The sequence below is a fragment of the Cladosporium halotolerans genome, assembly GCF_011745625.1.
Source record: "Cladosporium halotolerans strain TM138-S3 chromosome Unknown Sca6, whole genome shotgun sequence".
NCBI classification, from domain to species: domain Eukaryota; kingdom Fungi; phylum Ascomycota; class Dothideomycetes; order Cladosporiales; family Cladosporiaceae; genus Cladosporium; species Cladosporium halotolerans.
Window position 1 is genome coordinate 844,665 of NW_027191457.1, and position 26,574 is coordinate 871,238.

General features: G+C 54.8%; 9 protein-coding genes across 9 annotated transcripts; 3 read left to right on the forward strand and 6 right to left on the reverse strand.

The window, feature by feature from the left end:
* Positions 1-4,264: 4,264 nt before the first annotated feature.
* Positions 4,265-5,668, reverse strand: WHR41_02633 (mitochondrial 54S ribosomal protein mL46). The gene is made up of 3 exons (XM_069371239.1): positions 5,573-5,668; positions 4,765-5,516; positions 4,265-4,698 (listed from the first exon to the last, which is right to left on the reverse strand). Exons 1-3 carry the CDS (start codon positions 5,616-5,618, stop codon positions 4,351-4,353), a joined length of 1,146 nt encoding a protein of 381 aa, XP_069231762.1. The 5' UTR covers positions 5,619-5,668; the 3' UTR covers positions 4,265-4,350.
* Positions 5,669-7,585: 1,917 nt separating this feature from the next.
* On the reverse strand, positions 7,586-8,673 carry WHR41_02634 (uncharacterized protein). Its single transcript, XM_069371240.1, has 2 exons — positions 8,236-8,673; positions 7,586-8,181 (listed from the first exon to the last, which is right to left on the reverse strand). Exons 1-2 carry the CDS (start codon positions 8,445-8,447, stop codon positions 7,734-7,736), a joined length of 660 nt encoding a protein of 219 aa, XP_069231769.1. The 5' UTR covers positions 8,448-8,673; the 3' UTR covers positions 7,586-7,733.
* Positions 8,674-9,060: 387 nt separating this feature from the next.
* Positions 9,061-10,275, reverse strand: WHR41_02635 (uncharacterized protein; the record flags this gene model as incomplete). Its single annotated transcript, XM_069371241.1, has 1 exon — positions 9,061-10,275. One exon carries the CDS (start codon positions 10,273-10,275, stop codon positions 9,061-9,063), a length of 1,215 nt encoding a protein of 404 aa, XP_069231768.1.
* Positions 10,276-10,421: 146 nt separating this feature from the next.
* WHR41_02636 (uncharacterized protein) lies at positions 10,422-12,236 on the forward strand. The gene is made up of 2 exons (XM_069371242.1): positions 10,422-11,220; positions 11,282-12,236. The coding sequence occupies exons 1-2, from the start codon at positions 10,685-10,687 to the stop codon at positions 11,820-11,822; spliced, it is 1,077 nt and encodes a 358-aa protein (XP_069231767.1). The 5' UTR covers positions 10,422-10,684; the 3' UTR covers positions 11,823-12,236.
* A 232-nt stretch (positions 12,237-12,468) lies between these two features.
* Positions 12,469-13,794, reverse strand: WHR41_02637 (uncharacterized protein; the record flags this gene model as incomplete). The annotated part of the gene is made up of 4 exons (XM_069371243.1): positions 12,469-12,488; positions 12,563-13,409; positions 13,484-13,515; positions 13,581-13,794. The coding sequence occupies 4 exons, from the start codon at positions 13,792-13,794 to the stop codon at positions 12,469-12,471; spliced, it is 1,113 nt and encodes a 370-aa protein (XP_069231766.1).
* Positions 13,795-14,059: 265 nt separating this feature from the next.
* WHR41_02638 (uncharacterized protein) lies at positions 14,060-17,668 on the reverse strand. The gene is made up of 4 exons (XM_069371244.1): positions 16,496-17,668; positions 16,386-16,443; positions 15,139-16,322; positions 14,060-15,086 (listed from the first exon to the last, which is right to left on the reverse strand). The coding sequence occupies exons 1-4, from the start codon at positions 16,623-16,625 to the stop codon at positions 14,422-14,424; spliced, it is 2,037 nt and encodes a 678-aa protein (XP_069231771.1). The 5' UTR covers positions 16,626-17,668; the 3' UTR covers positions 14,060-14,421.
* Positions 17,669-19,239: 1,571 nt separating this feature from the next.
* WHR41_02639 (uncharacterized protein) lies at positions 19,240-20,775 on the forward strand (the record flags this gene model as incomplete). The annotated part of the gene is made up of 1 exon (XM_069371245.1): positions 19,240-20,775. The coding sequence occupies one exon, from the start codon at positions 19,240-19,242 to the stop codon at positions 20,773-20,775; it is 1,536 nt and encodes a 511-aa protein (XP_069231770.1).
* A 527-nt stretch (positions 20,776-21,302) lies between these two features.
* WHR41_02640 (uncharacterized protein) lies at positions 21,303-25,100 on the forward strand (the record flags this gene model as incomplete). Its single annotated transcript, XM_069371246.1, has 1 exon — positions 21,303-25,100. The coding sequence occupies one exon, from the start codon at positions 21,303-21,305 to the stop codon at positions 25,098-25,100; it is 3,798 nt and encodes a 1,265-aa protein (XP_069231720.1).
* A 120-nt stretch (positions 25,101-25,220) lies between these two features.
* Positions 25,221-26,544, reverse strand: WHR41_02641 (uncharacterized protein). The gene is made up of 3 exons (XM_069371247.1): positions 26,422-26,544; positions 25,529-26,325; positions 25,221-25,477 (listed from the first exon to the last, which is right to left on the reverse strand). Exons 1-2 carry the CDS (start codon positions 26,470-26,472, stop codon positions 25,615-25,617), a joined length of 762 nt encoding a protein of 253 aa, XP_069231721.1. The 5' UTR covers positions 26,473-26,544; the 3' UTR covers positions 25,221-25,477; positions 25,529-25,614.
* Between the last annotated feature and the right edge of the window lie 30 nt (positions 26,545-26,574).

Consider the following 26,574-nt stretch of genomic DNA (forward strand, 5'->3'; position numbering starts at 1 on the left):
AACCATATGTCTTGTCTTCAAAGGGCCCAGCCTGTAACGGAGCGAGTGAGTTTCCAAAGGGCCCAGCCTCTAACAGAGAGAGTGACTTCCATTTTAGGCATTGTGAAATCTGCTCAGCCTTGGAAAATCGTCAAGGAGAATGTACGACTTTCGCAAGGAGAATGTAGGGTTGTCTGAAAGTCGTACATGCTCATTGACGATTGTTCTTGACAACAGATCGCACTTTCGACCGCTTCAGTCTGTCAATGTCAGGAACCCATCCTGTTAGGGTGTGCGTCGAGCTCGAGGCTCGCGTTTTCAAGACCATCTGCGAACTTTGAAATATCCCTAGAGACAGCCATACATCCTCGCTGATGTTCATAGTCTATCAATGGACGGGAAGCAGAGTCAGAGTCCGAAACAGTTGGCGAAAGGCTTTGACGCGGCTGACCCAGCTCCGCACGCTCATGGTATGCTTGGCTTTGGCACTAAACTGAGAATCGTTGACCGGGAGAATGAGAGAATGAATTGTAGAAGAACACGATTGCTTGAGCAAGTGACGACCTTGCGTTCATGTGAGTACATTCTCTTTGGACGAGGCTAGACCCGAGCTTTCACGACACGTGCGTACATGAGCCCATGCTTCTTCAGCTGACCGCTGACGGTGACTGATGTGCTGCAGTCCAGTCATGGCTGCATGTGTCTTACAATTCGGACGGAAAAGTGCTCTGTGGAGAAATGAGCAGGAGAATGGGGTGTTCAGACAGATATTGCAGCGTGAAAGGTCAGCTGGAGAAGGTCAAGCATCGCGATCATTCAGTCATTGAAGAAGATAGACGAGGGGCAGGTTCGTTAAAGCTGCGTGAGACTGGACGAATGTCACATGTAAGTCGAGGCAGTACACACTAGACACCTCGAGCGCAGGAAGCCGGATGAGGGCCCAAGACACTGTGAGAGAGAAGAGCAGGAGGATTCAGACCAAGCACTACATACCAGACACATTCATGGGCTGAGGCAAGAGTTTCTCTTACATTGGGCTTGATTCAAGATAGTCGCACACGCGCAGCCGCATCTCAAAAGCACACCCAAGTAATACTCTCCCACTCGTGGAGTAAATATGACATTGAGATCTGACGCCAACTGTGGGTTTCGACGTGAGGATGGCATGCAACGAGAACACTTTGTGAGCAAGCGAGATCTATGCTTTCGTAGCACGATAATTGTACCAAGAACGAACCGAAAGCCGTTGGGCTTCTAAAGAGCAGTACCGGTGAGCCAGAGCGGCGTTGTAATTGGCCACAGGCTCATCTTGGCATGCGACAAGTTGCGAAGCGCACCGCGGCTTTTTGCACATTGACTGTGACAGATACAATTTGCGCTGGAGATCAGACCTAGATGGGGTTCGATTCCTTCAGGTAGTCACGTCGTCAATGGGCTTGCGTCGTCAACAAACTTTGCCTTACAGTTTAAAAGCTCAAGAAGATCGCATCCGAAGGCTTTACATCGTTTACATTGTTGATGGCATGCTCGCACCTCGGATGCCGCTCCTTGACGAACTGTCTCCGAGCAAGCGTTCACATCTTGGTACCTTCCGTTAGGAAGACCTTCCGTCAGGAAGCAAGTCATCAGACTGTCGGGGATATCCCTGAAGACCGCTCGCTTGCAACTTGATGGCTTTGTAGCCTCTTTATCCACGCGACTCGAACGTCTCAAGCAACATAAAAATTGATGCAGCATTTCGTCGTGCGGTATAAGAGGCAATCAATCTCTAAGAACGATATCGCTCAACTTTGAATATCGACATCACATCGTCGCAAAAACGTCCTGATAGGGAATCGTGTAACCAACACCTCATCCCACCACGTACGCCATCGATCATCTCATGCCCAGCCCTGAATTTAAACACCTGCAAAATGTGGTATAGCGTTTCCCCAAGATGGGAAAGGGCCTTAACTGCAGCTCCGCAAGAACGCGCCCGCATCAAGATCGTCAAGTCCCTTCAGAGGCAGCACCTCCAGGGTAAAGATGCCACTGGCTGTGATTCGATCCTGCATCAAGGAGCAAATTGGGCTTGAAAGTAGTTTGAGGCAGATTTCCTGAGCGAAGTGCGTGAAGTGCATGGGAACAGGCAACATGACTACAACCATCAACCGACAGTATGCCAGCGCATCCCAATTGGCCTGTGTACAATTGCAATGTTTGGGTTGACGCTACCTGGCTGACTGGGGCGTCCGAGCGTGGTTCCGGAAAATTGATGTTTGAACCGCGTCACGACCTGGACTGAATACTCCACTTTGGATTTGAGAGGCTTCTGGCTTGCTGTATATCCCTCGAACGCTTACCAAACAAAGCATTTCTTTAAACCTCTGCTCGCAATCTAGACTGAATAATCCATCTCAAATCTGATACGCTTCTGGCTTTCTATGTATCTCTCGAACTTTTGTGAATTAGAGCGGTTTCTTCGCACTTTCGCAAAATAAGATTAATGAATGGCAGAGCTCATGGAATTGTCACTTTGCAAAATAGCAACCGGCTCAGTAGTATTGCCAACATACCAACGATATCGATGAGGGAACGCGCGTCCTGTTGGGAAAAGTATACTATACATCGATTTCTCGAGAACTTCCTGCATTCTCTGTGGGAGCTTAGCTCAGAGTCGCAATAACATCACAGCATCTCGGGTCGAACGGAATCTGTCACTGGCCATTACCAGCACATAAAAGCCTGCTTTTCTTTCAGGCAAGATAGCACATGCTCTGACAGAGTACCACTGCTTTGCGCAGCCAGAACTCTTTGCCTTCCCGATAACGCAGGGAAACATTAGTCAGCTCCCGCAGAGCAGAAGACTGCATATATCGGCGCGACGAACTCGCAGAGCATGGTTGTCTGTCCGTGTTCGTAGGGACGGCCGCCGTCGGGACAGAGCCCAGCCGGAAAAGGATTTAATTTTAGTTGTTTCGCCTGCGCTTGGACGACATTGGCTTTTGACTTGGTTGCACATGTTCATACAACGTCGCTATCTCTACTATCGTCTTGTGAAGCCCACCCCGGAATCGGGTACGTCTAGCGTTCAAATAAGGGTCAGGAAGGTCTTTCAAATGGAAGCATTTCGTCAGATCTTGCTCAAGCCCCGTATCTAACATTCGGCTTCGATCGGTCTTGCTCAGATCTCGATATCGCACCAACACTCGTTGTCGAAACGTGATAAACCATCGTTGCCCGGGGCAAACCCACCGAAGGGTGCCTTTAGCGAAACTCGAACAGTGCTATGCACGCGATCAGTCCCTACAGATGCTCGCGCACCAGTAATTCTCAAATAACATTCCCGTTGAAAACATAACGTAAAAAGCAAAGCTTGTGATGCCCAGCGGACAATCAGTCTTCACCGAGCGATCGAGACAGCATTCAGCGGGGAATTATCGTTCGACGGTTTTTGAACAAATTAATGAGTTGTTTTCACGCTGCGTACAAGTGCAAGTTGCACATCGACCTCCGAATTGATGAAGATCGCCGTGATGTCGAGTCCAGACATGGACTGCGCTCTTCCAAACCAATGTGAACCCAAGAGAATTCTCCGATCGTTTTCCCAGTATCGACCGAATCAAGATACTATATGTATGGCAAGGGAGACTTGATATCATATCCTAGCAAGCATATCGTGGCGTTCCGGCAGTCGTTTGTCTGAAGCGCTGAGTCGAGCTGCGAGTGTGAACACTGTTCATTGTTGAGTGATCTGCAAGATTTGCGAGGCTTGAAGGTATTTGTGTTGACACGTTAGGCGGAGAGCCTGCAAGCTGTGGGAACTGCTCTGACGGATCCTGACCATCTCATGGTCTACACGGCGGGATTTCTCGATCGTAAGGCGAATGGAAATCAGGTCAGCCTCATGCTGTGCGTCACGAGGCTTTCCCAATTGGTGACGACAGGCAGTAATAAGAAGTTGCAAGGTTTGCTTCGTTGTTCAGAAGCTGTCGCATCCTGCAAAAGGATATAACGTCGCCACCGATCTGGTCTAGACGGTTGACGCTGCTCGAGTCGATGGACACTCAACATCGAGATGAGTCCGACACGACGGGCATGGGATACATCCATACTTGAGACGCGAGTGATGTACCTGCGTTCTGGCGTCCATTGGTCCGGTCGTAGCCGGAGCTAGCTGCGGGCTTTCTTGAAATCGATCTTGAGATATGCTAGCTGATTGGCTCTCCCAGATAGCTGGCCAGGGCTCTCGAAAGGGCATACCTTGGGCAGGCCACAGATACCTAGTGCATACCATTGTACAGAATGCTGTGCGGGATCGCTAATAATCATATTCATACATACAATGCACACTAAATACTTCCTTCCCTATCTCATACACAATTGATGCTTTTACCGGTCCATGAGCATGTTCCTAATCGAGCTCCAGTACTTAGGGGTAACCAGACTCTCGATCTCGCTCTTGGACAGCCACTGGAAGGCCTGGTCGCCGAAAACGTTCTTGCTCAGGTCCGCCTGGCCGGCCATAATGCGAGCCTTCATGAAGAAGACCTTCTCGCCGTACTCCTCCTGCTGGTATGAGGGCACCGGGGCGGAAGACTTAGGGTCGGGCTGGTGGTGGGTGAGGGTGCGCAGTTGCGCCTTGGGGTATTCGAAAGAGTAGTGGCCGACAGGGTGGTTGCCGACGACCCAGGTGTTCATGTTGATACCAGCGGACTGGACGATGACGCGCTCGGCAGCCTGCGAAGTATTGAGTTAGCTAACTTTAGGCCAAATCGCGCCCGAGGATCAGGGGCAATATCTTACCTGGTGCAGGTCCTCCTTCGAGAAGAGTCTGTCCTCCGGAAACCTCCACCTTCCGTCCTTGTTCTTGACGATCAAATACAGAGTCTGGTCAAGTTTGCGGTTCAGACTGAGCGTGTCGTTCTTGTTGTCCGCCTCCGTGATTCTCGGCATTGGTCTCTCGATCTTCAGCTCCAGATCTTTCCTCACGCCCTCTCCAACCTTCGCGTCACCGGAGACTTGCTCCTTGTTCGCCTCCTTATCTCCCACGGGCTCAGCGCCCAAGATCTCCTTGCCCTCAGCATCCCTAATGAGCGCTTCACGCTGAGCTTCCACCGCGGCAGTCTGGTCGCCTATGAGGACCTCATCGTTCCATGCCTCGTCGCCGTAACCACTGTAAACACCAATATCCCTCGCGGCGGTCTTGCGGTTCTTCGCTTTGCGTTTCCATTCCACGTCGGCGGGTGTGCCCTTCTTGTAGTAGAAGTATCTGCTGAAAGGAAGCGCGAGACGCTCGTTCAGGCGCTTTTGATAGAGGAAGTAGGCTTGCTCGAAGCTGGTGAGGTCGCGAGTGATGAGAGGTGGGCGGGAGACAACAGGGGAGGCGAGGATGCGGTATGCTTTGCGCGGGGCCAGAGAAGTGACGGGAGGGATGTTCTGAGCGGATGCTGATGCAGGTGCTTCGGCGGTCGCTGCGGCAGTAGATGCGTATTGGCGTGCCTGTTGAGAGAGGCGGTTCATGCAGGAGGAGCATATGCTGTCGCGCGAGAGGTATGCTGGGACGGAGTGTTAGCTGCGATTGCGACACGTTTGTGTAGAGTAGAGTCCTTACCATTGTTGGCAGCAAAGCGCCGCACGCTCTTCTGGCCAGCATTCATGATGTGTGGTGGATGCGATAGCAATCACTGCCCTCCTCGTCTCTCGCATCCAATGCCGGTAACATCCCATCCAGCGGCGCTCGCTCCAGAGAATCTCGCCGCGGGAGTGAGAGCGCCGGAGCCAAGTCGCGCTATACCTAATTCGGTCGCTCGCGAAAGTCGGACTTCTTACATCCCTCCGCTTCGCAAGCGCCTTCGTCTCTTCTCTTCTCTTCTTCAATCTCACGGCGCTATTCCTTATCGTCAAGGGCTTCTGAAACACACAGCTCATTGACCATTTACATGTGCCTAGAACGAGAAGAGCGGTCTTTTTCGCTAACGGCACCTTCGAAATACCTAAGGGGAGCAGTTAGATAGTTACTGCACACATTCTGCATCCTGTCTTCTACAAAGATGATGGGCATGGCTTCATCGAGATCAGGCCGTTTCTGTTTACTGTAATATGCTACCGGTCGCTCACATCGGATGCAAGGCCCGAACGCACACGACTTAGGGATACGCAGGTCGCAATAGCGACCTGCGTGTCCCTAAGGATAGGTAAAATCTGCGGCTATGTCTATCCAAAGTGATGATGTTCTGTGTCACAGGCGAGGGAAAAAGATGGGCGTGATGGCTCGTTCACATGCTCTCACACGCCTGGTTCATCAGATGTCACATTTCTTGGGTAAACTCCAGACCGACATCCAGCATCGCGTCGAGTCCTGTCTTCACTTCGTGTCTATCAGAAAATTCCCATCTCTGATCGTCTACCATCCAGTCCTCTACCGTTCCTGGAAACCGTACACGAAGATAGCTCCCCTCATGCCCTCAGGCCAGCGACGAGAGGCTTAGAGAACTCAGATCCTTCATCTCTGAAATTAGTCTGAGGATCTGTTCCCAGGAATCATCTGGTCCAAAAAGACAAATGCACCACAGCGATAATCGTTCCAGTGAAGCTTTATTGCGCGACAGGATCCCGAAAAGCGCATCAAGTGAGAGTGATACACCCTCCAAACTCAGAGCCAACAGCTGGTCGAGACCTTTGCACGATAGCAAATCATCCGCTATTTGAACAACATTCGCGTGAGACTCTTCGTCAATAGAGTCAATGCCATCTGTATGACTGAGATTGAGAGTGAAATCCTCCATGTTGCACGCAGTTTCCGCGATAATTGTAGCCATACGAAAATCGGAATCCATCGCGCCATGGCCGAGCAAGTGCGTCGGAAACCAGGTCTCAAAAGAGAAAGTCTCTACAGATCTGAGTATCGACAGGAATTGGCCTCCAGACATCAACAGAAGATCTTCGAAGTTGCCGCAGGTTGGAGTTTGGAGCTCGATAGTTGTGATGGGCAAAGAAACCGTTGCTAATGCCAGGAGAAAGTCTCTGCGCACAGGGGAGAACAGCTCGTTCACCTTTTCATCTTCGGATTCGAGGTTGCAATCGAAACGCTCCCACTCAACTTCGGTCCACGTTAGGCATTCAGTTGACTTTACTGCGCGGAGTACTTGAATCGTAAGTGAGGAGTTATATGTGTCCTCTACACGGCTCAGCGCATTCTTCCCACCATTGCTCCAGTCCATATCTAGCAGAACGTCTCTGATATTTCCTGCGAATTTTTGAGGATCCAGAGACTTGCGTGAAGGGTCGGAGGCTGAACTGGGATTCGAGACAATAAACCCGACCTCCTGGATCCCCCTTTGGAGTCGACTATGGCGAGTGAATAAATCATGGAGATGTGTCCAGTCTCGAACCTCGTGGATATAGCAATATTGGTATTCCAAGAACTCCGCGGCGAAATGATCAAACGTCGAGTGCTCAAGCTCTTTACACGTGAGGCGAAGACTGAGCAGATCGCGGTTGCTGAGATAGCCGTCGATGTGTTGGAGAAGCTCGGTGGGTAAGCGAAGCATCTTCAAATAGTGATGAGACACTCTAGAGTTTTGTGAAATCGGGCCGGTGTTGCCGAGGGATATGAAGCGATGAATTCGCGGGAAAAACGAGGTTTGGATTGATATTGCAGAGCGCGCACGCTCTTCTTAAACGGATCGATGCAAGCGAAGGCGGAAACATACGTCTCATCCGTCTGCATGAGGCTGTATTGGTCAAGGAATAATGCTTGCAAGTCCCCAAAATCATGGATGACCTATTATCATCATCCCCATCTTCTTCAGACTGGTATTATCCAGCGTTTGCTCAGCGCCTCCTGAAACACCAAGCTGCACAAGCGCCGCCCCCAAGACCTCGACAGGGATCTGATACGCCGCCGGAATCGCCCAGCCCACCCAGCTGCCTGGCATCACCACCATCCACGGTCTCGCTACAAAGACTTTCCAAGTGGCACCTTGCTTTGCCTCGAAATCGATGAACTCCAGCTCCACCTTGCCTCGCTCTTTCAACGCTGACAGGCCAGGCGGAAGACGAGTGCTCTGATCGCGGACTACAGCGCCACCACTGAGCAGAATGAAGCGGAATGGCTTTCCACCGGGGGTCTTGGGGGCGAGAGACTCGTGGAAAGCTCGTTGAGCGGCACGAGGGTATTGAATGTGGACGTCTGCGCCGCTTGTTGGCGCTCCGAGAGCCCTGTTGGCAGATGTCAGCTCGCGAGACCGTCCGTCCTTGCAGACTCGCACGAACCAAATGCAAGCTTCGGCACCTTCAAGCTGTTTTAGCTCCTCGGCAGTATACTTGAGGTAGTCCTTCTTGATGATCGTCTGTAGCTTCGGGTGCTGTGTGCCGATATCACGCCGACTCAGGACGACCACAGAGGTGACAGACGAGTTGTTGAGAGCATTCTGTAGCGCGCCGCCGCCTATGCGTCCTGTGGCACCGGTGATGATGAGCTTCATGTTGAGGTTGCGGGCTCCGAGGCCTTGTCGACCACTTGGACGAGTCTTCGAAGTCGGCTATAACGACTGACTGGGAGGTCTGACTCTGGTCGAACAAAGAATCGAGCAGGCCTACAGAGGTCGATGCCATTTTTGACTTTCCTTTATTTGACCTCGTGATTCAATCTCCTCGCAGTCAGTCTCTCTTAGGGACACGCGCTTCTACCTACATGGGTGACGTGGCGGGACGAATTCGCCCGCTTCGCATTCGCATTCCGCTGTCTGCTCACCACGACGCAACTATGCTCCGATCAAAAAGATGTGTGGAGTGACTTGGAGGACCAAGCAGTGAAGCAAAAGCAAAAGGAGATGGTCAATACGAGGGTCGAACTCGCGACCTTGGCGTTATTAGCACCACGCTCTAAACCAACTGAGCTAATCGACCTGATTTATCGAGGAATTCGATACCCGTGGGCCGTTTGTGTGATACATGACCAATGGTTGCCACACGATACGTCACGAACGCTTCGAGTTGAAGGGCCGTCTCATGCCTCATATGCGCCAATACACGCACTCGCTGTGTTCTCGTGGCATCGCAAGATCCCAGCACCCGGTGGTCGAGATCTCATTCTTTCTATTCTTCTTGCGTGTAGTACGCCACACCTTCTTTCCCATACCACTTCTCTCCAACCTCTCGATGGCTCCTAATCCACTTGCGAAGTTGACTCTCTCCAAGGCTATCCCACCTCGGATCCAAGAAGCTACTGACCGCATCGCCGCCCTCAGCTTGATTCCGTAGGCTTCTCACTTTCTCAGGGATGTATTGGCGGACCTCACTGACAGTCATATCCAGTGGAAGCCCCATGAAGAACGGGATAGAGTATCGAACATTACTTTTCGGTCCTGGGGCAATGACACGGTGAATCGTCGCTTTGACCGCTCCTTCCGTTGCTGCTTCAAAAGCGTTGCCGAAGTTGACGACGAAGCTGTTTGGTATGGGCTTTGCGCGGATCCACTTGTCCGAGGACGAGAGGACTTCAAGCCCTTCTTCGTTACCGACTTGGTAGAGGAACGTGAGCCAGCCGGAGCTGTCTTTGTGTGCGCCTACGCCTTGCCCGGCGGTCTGAGAGTCGGCTGGGGATGGAGGATATCTCAGGAGCTTGATTCGATGTTGTGGTGGGAGGTATGTCCGGCAGGGCAATGTGTCGCCGTTGGTGGTTTTAGTGGTGGTGTGGCTTTGCCTCCCAAAGAAGTGATCGAAGGTGCCGACAGGGATCTCGAACGCTTCTTCGATGAGGTGCACGAAACGGTAAGACAGTGCTTCGACCTCATCATGGTAGTCTGACAAAGCTTTGCGAAACCCGGGCAGAGTACGCTCATCAGGCCACTGGTTTGGACCTCGCAATCTCCAGTATAGCTGATTGAAGTTCCTGGTCGAGGAGGAGTCATTTCCATTGACTTGACCGCTACTCTTGCTCTCATTGCTAGAGAATCTTTCATCAACAACATTTTCGTTCGGTCCTTGCCATACTTCCGGGAGCTCGGTGGCATAGTCAAATTGTTCCCTCAAGTCTTGCTTTCCAAGCGTAGTCTCTTCTGCAAAGCCACTATAGCCGAGGAAGTGTGCTGAATTTAGTTTGCTCAGTGATGCTTTCTTCTCGCTGGGTAGAGCAAATAATGAAGGTAGCAAATCGGTGACATTGTCTATTGTCTTTGGAGGAACACCGTGGTTGACGACATTCAAGAACCCAACGTCGAACAAAGCCGCATGCAGCTGCCTCAAGAGCTGCGGCCTCGTTTTTGGGTCGTTGGCCCAAGATAGGTCCAAGATAGGTAGTGCCTGAGACATTATGCAGATGTCAAGCAAAGATCACGACGATCTCGCCATGATACATGGTAGAATGATTACCAAGGCCAGCATTGGATGGCATAAGGGTAGACAGCTTAGGGTTAGTAGGGTTATGCGGGGTGGACCCTGAAGAGCTCGTGCCCCGCAGTACGTCAGGCGGCAGCAGCAACAGCGCCGCCCGTGACTAGAGCCCTCAGGTCTGCGACCCGCCTACACATGAGCAGCCGACTCACACTCATCCACCTGAGCAAACCGTGAGCGAGTATCAGTCACTCGAAACTTGCCACCACTCTGACCCTGCCACCGCGACCGCTTCCCGTCCAAGCCTACACTCTCTCCAACGGACAACACTGACCTGTGTACCAAAGCAAGCTAGCCCACGGCTCACCGATAGGTAGCATCGCACAGCATGCAAAACCTCATCCACACCTTCATCGACCCGCTGCGCGATCGCTTCGCGCCCCTCAACCACACCTCCAACTTCCGCCAGACCGGCCAGATCACGCCCGAGGAGTTTCTGCTCGCCGGCGACTTCCTGGTCTACAAGTTCCCCTCCTGGTCCTGGGCCGACGCCGCCACGCCGGACAAGCGCGTCAGCTATTTCCCGCCTGGCAAGCAGTACCTAGTCACTCGCGGTGTGCCGTGCAAACGTCGCATCAAGAACGAGGACTTTGCCGGCAGCGCAGATGGCGAGGATCAGGTTGTCCGCGATATGCTCAAGGGTCCCGGCGGTGAGGCCGGCGACGAGGACGATGGCTGGCTGAAGGCCGGTGGAAGCAATGCAGATGCCGGCAAGGGCTCGGAATACGACATTAGGACTGTTGATGACGCGGGCGAGGTCGGCGACAAGATCGAGGACGAGGACGACATCCCTGACATGGAGGACGATGAGGATGACGAGGAGGCCATCATCCGCGACACCAAAGGCGGGAAGGGCGAGAACGGGTATGCTTGTCTCTACGAACCCCACGAGAGCTCTGCGAAAGTCACTTAACACATCTAACAGACTCCGCACCTACACCCTTTACATCACCTACACGCCCTACTACCGCACGCCCCGTCTCTATCTCTCCGGCTACGACGGCGTGACCAACCAGCCCCTGCCGCCGATGGCCATGATGGAGGACATCGTCGGCGACTACAAAGACAAGACCGTCACACTCGAGGACTTCGGCTTCGCCTCGCCGCCCATCAAGACCGCCTCCGTGCACCCCTGCCGGCACGCCAGCGTGATGAAAGTCCTGCTCGACCGCGCCGACGCCGCGCTCAAGCTGCGCCTCAGCAAGCTCAGGCACGGCGAGAAGGCCTCGAGCGCGGGCATGGAGGGCCTCGTGGACGCGACGTCTGCGCTCGAGGTCTCCGCTGCCGCCGGCAAAGCCAAGGAAGGCGGCAGCGGCGACGGCGAGTGGGAGGTTCTCAGCGACAAGGAGGGCCAGCACGAGGAGGAGGACGTCGCGATCCGCGTCGACCAGTACCTTGTCGTTTTCCTGAAGTTCATGGCGTCTGTCACGCCGGGCATCGAGCACGATTTCACCATGGGCGTGTGACTGCGCGCGGCCAAGATCGACTGGTCCGAGTGGGTCAAGCTGTACCCTGGGATTGATTTCCCGCGCGAGGTCGGTTGGATGGAGGTCAAGAAGATGTTTGGCGGGGGGCTAATGGCTGTTGGGATGGATTAGATGCTGGTCCGTCGCGTCTTTTGGTGTTAATGATGGGATGGACTATAGATTGGCATGGCGTTCTGATGGTTCATCACGACCACGATGGGGATCCCGGGCGTTTTTGCGAGCTTTCCTGCGAATGCCTTGGGAGCGAATCAAGGCATGGACACAGCGGGCGTTACAGGAATCGTGTGGCAACACTGATGACTTGCTTCTTTCTCTTTGGTAGATACTTCTAGAAATGGCGACATGCAGCATGATAACGGCTTTGCTGGCCGCCATCAGCTGTCTATGAATCCATGCAAGCTCGAGAGGTGGCGTCGGAGACGTGCAGTTCATGGTAAAGTCTCATCTCAGTATGCGTCTATACGCCTGGCCGCTGAGGCCCTGCTCATGCTATCGTGACATGCCCTCTTCGAAACGCCGGAACGCCATGCTTCCCATCCATCGCTCATGCATCATGCCGCCAGGCCGTGCCGGCAAGGCTCAACAACCTTCGTCCCGTTCATCATAGTCTCCGCCCAGAGCGCCTTCAGGTCGCCTTGACATACGCTGTAAATATAGTTAGCACACACAATCCCCTCAGATCGATCAAAACACCGAGACCGAAAACCAGTCAGACTCACAAGCATCGATCTTCCCCACCTGCGGCAGCGCCAACCTCAGCTTGTTCCTATACAGCACGGGCTCGCGCTTCTGCACGGGATTGCCTTCGAAATACACCTCCTCGAGCTTCTCCTTGTCGCGCAGCGCGCGCTCGATCTCGCGGAAATCCTCCACCTGGCAGTTGCTCGCCCAGACGTTCTCGAGCTTCGCGAGCGCCTCGAGCCCTTCGAGCGACCCGATCGGGTTGGACTGGAAGTCGAGGATCTCGAGCTGCGTGTTCTGCGCGAGGGGCGCGAGGGACGGGATCTTGTTGTCGGAGACGTAGAGTTCTGTTAGTTGGGGGAGGGTTTCGATGCCGGCGAGGGAGGTGAGGCGGTTCGCTTGGATGCTGAGGCTGCGGAGGTTGGTGAGGGTGGAGACGTTCTTGAGCTCGGTGATGCGGTTCTGGCCGAGCCAGAGGGAGGTCAGGTTGGTGAGGGTGGAGAGGCCTTCGATTTCGCGGATGCGGTTGGCGCCGAGCTCGAGGTAGGTCAGGTTGGTGAGGGCTTCGAGGTTTTCGATGCGCGAGATGCGGTTCTGCACGAAGTAGATGTGGTCGAGGTTCGTGAGGGTGGAGAGGTTCTTGATGTGCTTGAGCTTGTTGTAGCTTAGGTCGAGGCTGGTGAGGGAGGTGCAGTCGTCGAGGCCTTCGAGGTGCTTGATGAGGTTGTCATAGAGTTCGAGTTCGGTGAGCTGGGGCGCGAGGCTGGGCGGCAGCTCGATCTTCTGTATGCTGTTCTGACGGAGGCACAGTCGACGCAGGTTCTTGAAGCGTTCAAGGCGTAGGCTGGGTATGCTCCCAATACGAGAGTGTTGTGCGTCAATCTCCTACTCATGCGACACGATCAGTCTCGAGCTTCACAAACTTTGGCAACACTGCAATCGTTCTGCTTTCCACGTACCTCCGTATCCGGATCCTCCTCATCAAGCAAATCTGTAACAACCCTCGTCTCAGCACTTTCGTCCCAAAATATTCCTCGCCAGATACTCCCAACCCACCTTCGTCCGCCGCAATCTCGTCCACAGGCGGCGCATCCTCGTCCTCGTAATCCGAGTCTTCGAGAGCCTCCGGGTTCGCCAGAACAGCCTGCTTCTCGCTGTTCAAGCGCAGCTTCCCATCCCATCCAGTGCGGTTGCTATGCGGCGTGCTTTTGGGTGTGGTGTCTTCGGCGGACGGTGGCGCCGCGGCGGCGCCGTCGTTGGGCTCGGTCATGGTCGCAGGGTGGATTTGTGGAGAGGTGGGAGGAGAAGAGAAATGTTCAGGCTGGATAGGCGGCAGCAAAGAGCGTCTCGAAGAAAGTCGGCGGTCGCCGCGTCGCATGTGCCTGTTTCGTCACCCGCGCGCGCGGTCGCGGGGAACGAAGCAGGGTCGCGAAACGTGCGGGTGGGGCAGGGTATTTTATCGAGGCTGGATTCTGCAAGGTACCCTTATTATAGATGTATTTGTTGTTCAACCACGCGTGCGTAATGTTCAACGATTTTGGAGCACATGTTAAGATCTATGCTATTGACGTTCATATTCTAAGGAGAGACCAAACGCCATAATGTTCAGGCAATGCGGAAGCCAGCATCATGAGATTAGATACAAACGCATTACAAAAGCTAGACAACCTTTACTTTTCTGCCATCGTCGTTCTTCCCTCCATGCACCTCCGGCTAATGCTATTCAACAAAATTGCCAACGCCATCGCTAAGGGTTCTGAAAAAACCTGTCATGCATGCATTTGCCACCAAACTCCATAACCACCATGCTATACTATGGCGAAACCGTCCCCTCGCGGGTACGACGTGGTGGCAAAATGGTAGGTACTTTTGCGTCTTGTTCACACTCCGAGACATCTCAGAATACCGTCCTGCCTCCAGCAAACATCGGCTCCAATATGTTCCAGCTCCAGTCGGCGATGCCGTCGACCTGCTTCACGTCGCGCATCCAGTCTAGCATGAGCGTCGCTGTGCGGTTGAGGTCGTCTGCGTTCACGTGCTTGTCGCAGATCTCGCGCAGCACGGGGTTCTCCCGCGTCATGCGCAGGATCAGGAGGATACCGAGGAAGTTCTGTGTCCAGGTGAACAGGTGCGGCACGAGGCGCTTCTTGTTCTTCGGCGGCGCCATGGCCAGAGGCCAGAGGCAGGCGGACTGAACGGCGAGCGCGCAGCAGCTGGCGTCCTCTTCTCCCATGAGCTCGGGGAAATGCAGGGCTTTGTAGATGAAGGGTCGGAACATCATGAAGCGGGCGTAGTAGAATCGTGTGCGGAGCTGTGCTGTTACCACGTCAAGATTGTATCGGTGTCCGATGGGGACTGAGCCTTGGTCGGGAGAGAAGAGGGGTTCGTTGGGGCGGCGACTGTGTGGGTCGAAGCTGGGGAAGTCGAGCATGTCTGTGTCGAGCCATTGGAGAGGCCTAGGGAGTAGAGAGCGCCAGGAATCTAGCTGGCGAGCCATTTCTCGGATGACGGGCACAGGAGGCCCGCCGTAGTCGTCGGAGGCTTCGGCTTGTGTGACGGATGCTGAATGACTGTCAGTAAAAGGCAATTGATCATTGGGCCAGAGATCACGTACATTCGTGTATAACGCCATGTATGCGAGCGATAAGTCGCCTGAGAGCGATCATGGCGAGGAAATGGTATTGGAAATGAGAACGCTCTTCTGTGCCGTTATTACGGCCATTCGAATCGTGAGCTTCGTGAAAGTATGGCAACGGGACTTCGTCCTCCAGAGTGTGAATTCCAGTTTGGGGTAGATCCAGATCCAGATGATACAGATCTTCGCTCAAAATGCACGCCCAATAGGCTCGCTTCACCATATCTCCAACTTGCGTGGACCAGTCAATGTTCGCGCATTTGATGAGCACCTGGCAGGCCATAGACGCTGCGACTGTGCTGCGCCAAAAGTCAAGATGGCGAGAGCACGATTCATAATACGTGGCCTGCAACAATAGGATCTGCACGTTCTCCAGGCTACACGTGTTGACCACAAAGCCGAGTCGCCGTCTAGCTTCATTGAAAATCTCAATGCCTGGAGGCTTTGCGCGCGTGCCGCCGCGAAACCCACTTGGCAGTCCGTTTTCAGTGGATATGGGTTGCCCGAAGACTCCTTCAATCGCGACTTGTCCAAGGGAAAACACCATGAGAGCTAGAACCGCTTGAGGATCGCCGTCAGAATAGCCCTCCCGTAAAAGGCGTGCCACGACTTCATCTGCGAACACATCGTAATTCAGTATAGGGCAGAGGACGTTGAAAGTGTTGAAGTAGGCTTCCGTATACTCCTGAATCTGTTGTATCGTAAGGCTGGGGAACGCGTATCTGGTGGAATAGCCTGTGTTGGAGGGCGGTGTGTCGATGCGAACGCTCTGGAGACATGGGTCGAACGGTAGCGAGTCTGGATGTTTGTTCATTTCCAGTCTGATGAACCAAGGCGTCCCTTCTTGGAGGATATGCTGCAAGTCGGCGGCAGCACTAACGCCAGAATTCATCAGGCAAATGTAAATGCTCGGCCACAGGATGACCTTGTGCGGGACTGTTAAGTGATCGTAAGTTCGCGGGAGCTCGATTGATTCTTTTCGCCGCGACGACACTGCTTCACCCTGCGTTTGTTTGCCAGAAGATCTTGAGCTCGGATATGTAGTTGAAGTTCTAGTCGCAATGTCCGGTGTTGAGGTGCTGCCTTGGCCTAGAGCGAGATTGTCGAATTTCGTCTCCAGTCTCGTAAGAGCATCTAGAATATGCACCATGGTCTTGTCTTTCCTGTCGCAGGCGTTAGAGATCCGAGGCTTGTCATCATGCGACCCCAGTCGTGAGAGTACCTACTTGGTTGGTAGAGGTTCGCGATATTGGCAAGTGACGTTCAGTCTCCGACACAGACCACCTAGAAATACGTCAGGTCTACAGGCGCGGAAAGGGGCTTCGACGGTACGTACATTTCGGTCTCTGTTCGTCACACTTGCTCTTGCGATTTCGACATGTTTGACATGCTTGAGCGGCGATGGCAGCCCTCTCCCGGCGCTGGGAGCCCTCGCTCGACTCCACGGACTCTCGCGGGGTAGACATCACTGCGACTCGTTGCGAGTTGAGATCTGGGTTAACCCTGGCGGAATTCGGAACGATAAGATGATAAGGCAAGTAATACGTTCAACTCGGGCCCAGTGTGCTTGGCAGAGAGCTACGCTTTTAATGATTCGGTTGGAGAAGCTTCAAAAAGGTGCAAGGCGTTTGGCGGACTCGATGACAGAGTGAACGCACGGCAATGACCGAGAGGACAATACGGCGGCGTTCAAACGGTTGGGCGTCGAGCCCCGGCGAGGTACTGGGTGTGGTCGGGAGCCCACGCGATCCAGCTCAATGGCGGTGGGCGTGCAGGCCAGGTGCAGTGCCGGTCAGCCTGCGGCGCTGGCGGGCGTCGAGGACAGGGGGGCGGCCGCTATGGAGGGCGGAGGACAGGGTCGTGGTGAGCAGGTCGCTGCAGGCCTGTGTCTTACCGGAGCAGCGTCTGGATGGGAGTGGGAAAACAGAGCGCGTGCGCGAGACGCAGTGCCAAAAACGCCAGACGCAGGCGGCGGGCGGCGAACTTTGAGTCTGATGACGCTGGGTGTGACGCCGAGGGTCTGTACGTGCTGGCGACAACACCTTGGATCTCAGGTAGCAGGCGCAGAGGTGCTGCTGGCGAATGATTTCGAGGTCGGACTTGGCACCGGCGCGCTGTGAGTTGCTCGAGGGTTCAGCCTGGTCGAGAGGTGAGGCCCTTTTCGCCTGCTTGACGTCGCCCACCGCGCCCGATCTCGCGTGTGTGGCCGACGGCGGACCTGGCTCCTGTCCAACGCCCGCAGTGCAATGCGGCGGGTGACGACGAACGCGGTGTCGCGGTCGTCTGTATGGCTGTCTTTGAACGCTCGGCTGGGCTGCGTGCATACGTCGTCGAGAAAGGCGCAAAATGTCTACCCCAGTCGGCGAAATCAGCGCTCAACGGCCCGTGGCATCACTGTGATGCTCACTAGATCGTGACAGGCGCGGGAAATCGAAGCACTCGTAGGGTTGCTTTCCAAAGCACCTCACAAAACTGTGCGCAGCCCTGCGACTTCGCCTGGGCCGTGTTTGAAGTCCGCACTGGAGAGCGGCGGCCCACGGGGCGCCCGCCGGCTAGAAACGCCTCGAACACCTAAGGCAATTGTCTAGGTAGCTTGCTCGACGTGCATTTGCGTCAAAGTCAATTGCGGAATCCGACCAAGAGCTCGCGTGAGGCCACTATTCTACACTACTCCACGACCTCAAGCATTCTTGGGCGGATTCCGTCTGCGCAACATGCAGCATGGACGAATTCTAGACCCGCTCGGAATTGGCTCCGTGACGCTGCAGCGCTGGCCTTGTGATCATTGCGCATTTCGATCCATCGGTGGCGCGGGATTTGCGCATGATGAACTGGATTTCCCAGCGAGCGCCCGCACGAGCATTGGCGGTGACGTCGTACGATGGGGAACACGGCTCCACTCTAACTTGATTAATTGTTTACCTACCTGTCGCTGCGGCAGGCGACACGTTCAAGCACTCGCTGAGCTCTGCGAGATACTGGAAGTTGTGCGTGCGGAGGTTCCGCCGGCATCCGACGGCACGTGACTGACATGTCATATACTTGGGCTGGGGTTACCGGTTTCGACCTCAGCGATGCAGCACGCCGGTGCGTATCTTGGTACTCGACAGACTCCTCCCTTTTTGGCCCCGGTATTAAGGGGTTTCGCAGGTACCTGAGGCCGTATACCACGTCTGTCACTGTACGCCACAAGAGCTCTTGGCGCAAGGCTCCCGATACCGACCGACGATGATACGCCCACGTGCAGTAGATTGCGGCACGGGCGCCGTTCGTTTCGCAGCAATGGTTACCACTCCATCGGCACGGCGTCGAGGCGCGTGCGGCACGCTGCATGCACTTACACAGCTACAGCTGTGGCTGTCGATGTACACATGCCATGTGAAGGCGTGGACGCCTGCCGTAAGCGAAGGGTTGCCCTCTGGCGACGTCGCAAGCGATCAGCCTATGTAGCGTAGCCTGCCTTGCCCGCGAACCACCGGGGCATTGCAGCCGGTGATCATCGCAATCTCCGCCGAGACATTGCTGTGTAGCAGGCTGATCGCAGCCGTACAGGCGATAGCACTTGATGCTGAGCGAGCAGCGCACGAGCACAGGGCTGGCGGCCGCTCCGCGAAAAGCCGGGACGAGTGTGCTTCTTAATGTAGCCTTCCATGGGAACCCGCGATATCCCTCCTGACGGTGAGGGGCAGCCGCCCAGAGCGGTAAGGGTTGGCAGAGAAGCTTTACCGTCGGCGATCTAGACGCCTGCAAGACCCACTAGAGATCTGAATATACACGCGTGCTGGCATGGCAGCTCAGAATTACCTTCCCTCCGTACCGCCACAAGCGTCGGGCTCGTCGCTTAGCTGGGCTCTCTCTCTCACCTCGACACACCGTCACGCCTCGCGCAACACGTCGAAACACCGTTGCCTCGGCTTGACTTCGCGACACAGCTGCGGCTGCGACGAGCGCGCTACCTCGATTCTTCGCGTCGCATCATCCTGACGATCGCAGAACTTTACCTATCTCGACTCACGTTGTCTGATACCGCAGCGCGAATAACAGTCACATGCGCCGCACCGAAAACTTCGCTACACCGCCATGGCTGAGATAGCCGGCCGCGACAATCTCCCCCGGCGCTCGTCCTTTCGCAAGTCGTTGGCCGAGGCAGGCCTGCCTCAGGAATACCTGGACCAGCTGGAGCAAAAGCGCAAGCAGCTCGACGAGTCAATACACAAATACATAGCGGCCAAGGAGCGCGAATACCGCCAATTTGAGAAGGACGTCAAGTTGCAGTACCGCGCGCAAGACACAAGCAGCGCACAACCGCGCAGGAGCTCCGCTGAAGAACCGCACAGCAAATCTTCTTTGTCTGCGGTAGACACGCTTTTGCGCAAAGGATCGCGGCGCGACTCTGACACCACCGCTGTCGAAGAAGATGCGCGCCCCCCGGTTGCGCAGGCCGCTTCCGCAACTTCCGCCGTCACTGATCGCCGGACAAGCGACGATCGCCAGGAGTTCGTCGGCGTCTTCACACCCCAATTTCTGCCTGCATTGGAGACCAGCGAGGATGAGAGATTGAAGAGCGTTTTGCGCACAGAGTCAGCGCCGGACATGATCGGAAACAAAGACACAAAAGCCGTCGAAGTCGCGGTACATCGGGCAAACTCGGATACGGTCGTTCTTGCTCCGCATGCGCAAGGGAAACGGCCTGCGCATTTGCACCTTGCGCATCGCACGTCCTCATCCGGCTCATCTGTCGACGGAAAGCTAATATCCGCCATGAAGTCGCCGTCAGACCAAGCGAGGCCCAAGCGAAAGCGCGTTTCTCTCGCAGTTGGCGATACCATAGTCGCACCCTCAGACAACGTGCCGCTCATGATGACCAATAATAGTACACCCTCTCACTCAAGAACAAGAACAACACCTCCAACATCACAGGTCTCCTCGCCCCGATCTGAATCGCCAAATCAAGAAACACCACAACAATTCGTCGTCACAACAAATCTCACCAAACCTGCCGTCAACGGCATCGGCGGGATCAAAGCTCTTCACGAAGAAGAGACCGCCACCGCACGCGCTCCGCAACCCGCTCGCTCAGCGCCCTCGAAGTACCCCGGCGACGACATTGGCGAATTCTGGCACATGGAAGAGCCCGACGACGACGAAACAGAGAAATTCCCCGATTTCGAGATGGACGACGACTTCGAAGAGGAAATCGGCAGCGGCATCGCAGGCCGCATCTCGCAATCTCCTCTCCCGGAACCCACCGCGCCGCCCGCCGACCCCGACGAAGAACCAGACGGCTTATACACCACCGAGCCAGCCAGCGAGCCCGAGCTCGAATCCGAAACCGAACACCTCGAGTTCCGCCCGGAGTCCGCCAGCGCCTCGCAGCAGCCCACGAACCCCGGCTTCCGCCGCCCCTCCGTCATTCGCGATCCAGGATACACGGGGAGGGACTACACGCGCGCGGCGGCGAACGCGGAGGAGACGGGCATCTACGGGTCGAGCTACGCGCGGCCGGTGAGCAAGGGCTCGTTCACGGCCGGGTCGCTGGGCGAGTCGTATATGGCCCGGCACGCGGAGGAGATGATGCGGTTGCGCATGGCGAAGCAGGACGCCAAGGCGCAATGATTTTGATACCCCCCCTTGGCGATAGGATATGGAGGATTTGGATTATGACGGGAATCAAGACGGCTTTTTTCATGGCCATCAATTTTGTGTTTTTTGAATCTTTGGTATATGGTTGATGTCACTATCTGTGTAGTAGTTGAGGCTCATGTCCGCTGAACGCCGGGCTTCTCCGCCGAATTGGTATCGCTCGTTCGCGTGACACAGGGTGCGATTGTGCCGCGATAGAGGTGAGAACCGAGAGATGAGAATATCCCCATCACAAGGCACGTGAATGACATGTTTCCGTTTTCATTTGCGGGAGATCGCGTGATAACTCGACCGTGCAATCACAGAATACACAGGACGAAGATCTACAATATCCAGCGGAAAATTCTCGGCCGATCTCCAACCGCCGACGAACTTCCTCGAGATCTCGCCCTCGAGACCCTGCCCATTGCAGCCACGAATCCCACATCGACCAACCCTCCCGCAATGGGCCTCTCATAAACTCGCAGACAACCACAAAAAAATACCATGGCCCAGCAGCTATGCTCCCACCCCCGACCCGACCCCGCGCCCCTTCCGCCGCCACCCTCCGCGTCCTCTACCAGCTCGCCTACATCTCCTCCGGCACTGCCGTCGGCATAGGCGCGTTGTGCGCGGAGGAGCGGCGGCGGCGAACGCAGATTGTTCAGAGGGTCGCGGACAATGCGAGAAGGATTCGGCAGAGCCCGCGGTATGCGCGCGGCGCGGCCGCGCTGGCTGTGAGGGAGCAGGCGGAGTTTGAGGAGGAGGCCATGACCTGGAGGCCGGAGGGTGTTGAGAGGGGGGATTGGGAGGAGAAGAGGCTTGTTGGGGGAGAGAGGAGGGGTGGTGAGTTAAGGTCGGGGGGTTGGGAGGGCGCGAAGATGCCGGAGTTGCCGAGTGTGGTTGAGGAAGAGTATGGGATTACTGTTGAAAGGTCGGAGGGGAAGGGGAGGAAGAGGAGGCGGGTTCGCAGGTCGGGAACGCCGGAGTTTGTTGAAGAGCATAGGAGTCGGGAACCTGTGGGTAAGAGGGGACTGGATCGGCGGAACGGGCGACTGGACCAGCCGTCGGTTCGGCATCTCGCTGAGGACTCAGGACTCCAGGAGGATGATTTTGATACAAACGGCAGCACTGTTCTATCTGGAGGGAAGCCGTTTCCATTGCAATGGATATCATACCAGAGGCCTGAACCCAAGACAAGGCCGAACAAAGGGCAGCTAAAGCCCCAAGAACCAAGAAGACGACTTTTCCACGCCAGCGAGAAGGGCAGAGCATATCGCAATCCTGAGGTCAGCTTTGAACGGGTTGCGAAAGAATTTGGCACGCGCCACCTCTGGGATACATCAGATTTCGGCGACAAAGAATCATGGTACAAGCTTCTATCGAAAGATGTCAACCTATTCTTCGACAAAGTGGATGTGAAAAGCCAATCGAGGATGGAAATGCAGCACGCCTGCCGAATTGCGAACAATTTATTGCGTTTGTGTTACGACAGCGGAGCTGTCAACCTGACAAGATCGCTCCATCTATGGAAGATTGCCACGAACGCACTCAATGCTGAAGACCTGAGCGAAACTATCAAGTTGTTCCCAAGTATCTTGACCAAGATGCGACCAGGCATGCTCGTGCAGTATTTCTCAGACTTATTCGCAACAGAAGTGTACAGACTTTTGCCGCCGTCAGAGAGGATGAGGCTTGACTTGAGATTACGCGCAGAAGCCTTGAAAATGGATGAACATCCCGAGCAGGAAAGACCTCTAGACATGGAGTTGGGGTTTCCGCCTTACGGGTCGTTGATCGGCAGCATCTCTATTCCTCCTGAGATGGCAGATCAGGGTGAAGAGTTTGGTGGCATTGTTGGGCAGGAATGTAGGCTGCTTGTCGAGGAGGGCCACCTGTCTCCGGCCATCAATCTTTGGTGCATGGCAATGGAAGCTCAAGGGTTCTATCGGAAAACAGACGAAAAGCTTGATAAAGAGCTCTTCGACGCTGCTCTCAAAGCACGCCATTTCTCGCTCTGTGTCCGCATGTTGCGATTCAAGCAGTCCCGCAATCTCAACTACCAGCTCCGCGCACAGAAAGACGACTTCATCCGAGTTTGTTTTGATACAGGCGGCACAGGGCTCTTGCGAAGCCTATTCGATCGGAGATCCCCAGATGCGCTGGGACATAACAACCTCAGCACGCACAGCTACATGTGCCTCGCCCGATGTTTTGCGGAGACCAGCTCCAGCTTCGAAACCTTTAGGGCGTACTACAACAAAGTGCACCCGGAACTGCGCGCATCTGTTGTTGAGAACAGCATTCTTGCGAAAGCATTCTCATTGAGGGCAAAATGGAAGGCCACGCGAAACTTCGATCTCGTCGAATCGGATTTCCATCAAGCGTTGCGAGAGTTTACTGAAGCTGGTGCTGGCAGACGAACTCTGCGCCCAATGATCATAGCAATGGTTGAAGTTGATATCAGTGCCAATCGGCCTGTTGACGCAATGAAAGCTTTGACTTATCGGAGCAGGGCTGATACTGAGGGCAATGTCGCCGCTCTCACAGCTTTGGCACTTGCGAAACAGGACAATTGGCCCGCCGTTAGACGTCTCTTAGGAGTGGTGGAAGACAACCCTTCAATGATCAAATGGACAGGAATCACGACCAGGGCGTTTAACAACATGTTGCACCTTTTCTCAAAGGCCCACACTGCACACGAATTGTCAGATTTGGTCGAGGACGCGATGAAACATCTTGGATTTCTCCCAAACAAGTCAACTTGGGAGATCATGCTTTCGAGCTTTGTCACCAAGAAGGCTAGATCGCTTCTGGAATACTGGCTCCGGTTCCCTAGAGCAATCGGCAGCCACCTGAAGCTTGATGCCAACCTCGCAGCTGTCCTGATGAAGCGTTGGTATCTGGACTCAAGGCAATCACATCAGAAAGTTACTTACTTCCTTCGATATCTGACCCAAGTGCCTTCGCTGCGCAGCGGAAATCTCTTAAAGGTCATGCTCGAGGCCATTGGATACGATTTCAGGAAGAGCATCAGTCTCCAGAAAGGCGGTCTGCAGAGACGCGGAGAGTTGCTGGAACCCTTCTTACGTGCCCTTGATCGGGATGGTCTTGTCTTATTACCTGGCGAGGTCGAAAATGAGGAGATTTTACTGCAAGATCACTCTGAAGACTCCTCACCAGCGAGAGATCACATGGCGGGAGTCGACTTCGACTCGATACAGTCTGAGCTTACAGCCATCTCCCACGGTTCAGAGAAGCCTCCGCGGGAGATCGAAACGATGACAAACCATCGCACGCCATCGGAAGACACAGAAAAAGCGCCGCAAGTGCAATATAGTCAAGGCGTCGCCGTATCTGAGCCCGAAACTTCGGAAGTCCCTACGGGCAGCACCCGCAATGTTGCAACTTCAACATCTACATCGCGTACCCAAAGCCAGATTGCCAGCGACGTTACAAGGCAGATGATCAGTCACCTCTCATTTGGAGAGAATGAAGCCGCTCTCAGTGTGTACACGGATTCGCTAGGCCCAACCGGTCTCCCTCACTCACCCATCGCTCTCGAGGTCGCCGTCGAGGCTAGTCTGCGTTTGCGCGGAAACAGGAATGAAGCTGAACGCATCATGTCTGATGCCCAAATAGCCGGCATGAACGTCACTTGCGCCATGGCACCTCTAATCATGGATCAGATACGCCACACGTCCTACATGGACAGGAAGACCGCCGCAGGCCTCCGCAACAGCGTCATCGACTACTACCGCACAAACCAGTCAAATGGCCTGCACGCAAAGCACCATGTCGCCACAATGGCCGCACACGCTATGAACAAAGCCGGCTTCGCAAAGCACAGTCTCAATCTCCTGAGCACGATCGCAAACTCAGAGTGGGCGACCGAGCATCCCCTCGACATCACCACTTATACCGTGTGGTTTTCTGGATTCGCCAGTCGACGTAATCTGTCCGGGATGCAGTCGATAGTCGACGAAGTCCTGCAGAAAGATGTCGCGATCGACCTCGGGTTTCTGGTCGCGCTCAAACGCGCTCAAAAGCTCCAGTTCTCAGTGAGCGGGGTGCCCTTGACTTGTGCGGAGCCGGAGACAAAGGCACGTCTAAGAGAGTGGTATGTGGCGGCACGCTACTGGCGCCAGAAGCAGCTGAAGGAGTCGGCTTTCTTCGGCTCCAAGCTGGTGAACATGCTGGTCAGAGTTGCGAGGGAGGATATCAAAGCCAGAGAGGAGGCTCCTGCGGGAGGTCAAAACAACACGTGGATGGATGGCAGGCCTAAGGCTGCTAGAATGGTTGACCCTTCTACTGCCTGAGAGAAGAGGCCTGTTGGAGTGAGTCATCGACCTGATTAATGTACAAATGGATCTTCATGTCTACCTGTAATTATTAGCATAGCGACGGCGTTTTTCGATAGACCCGGAAGGGACACGGCCTTTGTAGAACGATCGTCTCATACATGGTTTCACGGGCTCACAGGAGTGTAATCGAATTTCCAATAGAAGTTGTGTTACTCGGTATTCGTATGAGAGTAAAGGCGCGCTTATTTCATGAGGCGCTGCATTCGCTTTCCGCACAGCCCTTCTGCATCCAATGATTCTTCACTTCGATGACCGATGAAACCCTCAAGCCAAATCTCGCGAATGAAAGTTTCGATGCCGCGTATTCCAAGATCTCAACCAAATTGAGTGCACTGGAATCACTTCATCAGTTGGCCTTGTCCATGCATTCGCAAGGTACTCACCGTTGTTGACTCGAGGATCAGAAAGGCCGGTAAGCGTGGAAGTATTCACATACCCAAAATACATGTACCCATACAGCGATCGTCTATCATAGCGCGCCAAGCTCCTTCAACTTGGAGATCATACCATCGACATCCTCCACCTTGCCACCGCCCTGTCGGGTCGGGGGCTCAGTGACCTTGACGGTCTTCAGCCTCTGCGTGAGGTCGATGCCGTACTCCTCCATCTTCTTCTTGACCAGAGGCTTCTTCTTCGCCTTCATGATGTTCGGCAAGCTCGCATATCTCGGCTCGTTCAGTCGCAGATCCGTTGTAATGACCATGGGCAGCTTGGCCTTCAGCGTCTCCACGCCACCATCCACCTCGCGGGTAACAGTGCACTCGTCACCCTCAATCTCCACCTTGCTCGCCTGCGTCGCCTGCGACCAGCCCAAAAGGCCCGCCAGCATCTGGCCCGTTTGTCCCGCATCGTCATCGATGCTCTGCTTGCCCAGAATGACCAGGTTGCGGTTCTCCTCCTCCACGACCTTCTGCAGCACCTTGGCGACGTGCAAGGGCTCGAGCTCCTGCTTCTCCTCGACGACGTGGATGCCGCGATCGGCGCCCATGGCCATGGCGGTGCGCAGGATGTCCTGCGACTTGGTCGGGCCAGCGGAGAAGGCGAGGATGTCCTCGACGGGCTTTTTGCGCTCGCGCAGGCGCACGGCCTCCTCGATCGAGAGCTCGTCGAACGGGTTCATGCTGTGCTTGACGCCCTGCGTCTCGACGGCGGTCTGCGCCTTGTTCACGCGCGGCTTGACCTGGGCGGTGGGTCAGCTTTTGCTGGAAAGGTGCCGTGACATGGCCTAGTCTTCGGCATGTGACTGTTGCGGCTCGGAGGGCCTGGTTTTACGTACGGCATAGTCAATGACCCGCTTTACGGGCACCAGAACTCTGATACCGGACATTTTGAGTGTTTTCGAGGTGTAGGGATTCGTGAGGCTCGGCTGTCGCGAGTGAGGTCCGTTTGAGATGGGAATCGTAGATGCGCGGCTTAGGGAAGACCTCGG

What these genes read in the sequence shown, in the direction of transcription:
- WHR41_02633 (XM_069371239.1), bottom strand. Translation starts at nt 5,618, where the DNA reads ATGAATGCTGGCCAGAAGAGCGTGCGGCGCTTTGCTGCCAACAATG. An exon ending in GCGCTTTGCTGCCAACAATG is followed by an intron (nt 5,517 to 5,572) that starts GTAAGGACTCTA and finishes ACTCCGTCCCAG; the next exon opens with CATACCTCTCGCGCGACAGC. An exon ending in CGAAGGAGGACCTGCACCAG is followed by an intron (nt 4,699 to 4,764) that starts GTAAGATATTGC and finishes AATACTTCGCAG; the next exon opens with GCTGCCGAGCGCGTCATCGT.
- WHR41_02634 (XM_069371240.1), bottom strand. Translation starts at nt 8,447, where the DNA reads ATGAAGCTCATCATCACCGGTGCCACAGGACGCATAGGCGGCGGCGCG. An exon ending in GGTGCCGAAGCTTGCATTTG is followed by an intron (nt 8,182 to 8,235) that starts GTTCGTGCGAGT and finishes ATCTGCCAACAG; the next exon opens with GGCTCTCGGAGCGCCAACAA.
- WHR41_02636 (XM_069371242.1), top strand. Translation starts at nt 10,685, where the DNA reads ATGCAAAACCTCATCCACACCTTCATCGACCCGCTGCGCGATCGCTTC. An exon ending in GGCGGGAAGGGCGAGAACGG is followed by an intron (nt 11,221 to 11,281) that starts GTATGCTTGTCT and finishes CACATCTAACAG; the next exon opens with ACTCCGCACCTACACCCTTT.
- WHR41_02638 (XM_069371244.1), bottom strand. Translation starts at nt 16,625, where the DNA reads ATGTCTACCCCGCGAGAGTCCGTGGAGTCGAGCGAGGGCTCCCAGCGC. An exon ending in TGACGAACAGAGACCGAAAT is followed by an intron (nt 16,444 to 16,495) that starts GTACGTACCGTC and finishes ACGTATTTCTAG; the next exon opens with GTGGTCTGTGTCGGAGACTG. An exon ending in CGCGAACCTCTACCAACCAA is followed by an intron (nt 16,323 to 16,385) that starts GTAGGTACTCTC and finishes CGCCTGCGACAG; the next exon opens with GAAAGACAAGACCATGGTGC.
- WHR41_02641 (XM_069371247.1), bottom strand. Translation starts at nt 26,472, where the DNA reads ATGTCCGGTATCAGAGTTCTGGTGCCCGTAAAGCGGGTCATTGACTAT. An exon ending in AGCGGGTCATTGACTATGCC is followed by an intron (nt 26,326 to 26,421) that starts GTACGTAAAACC and finishes CCCACCGCCCAG; the next exon opens with GTCAAGCCGCGCGTGAACAA.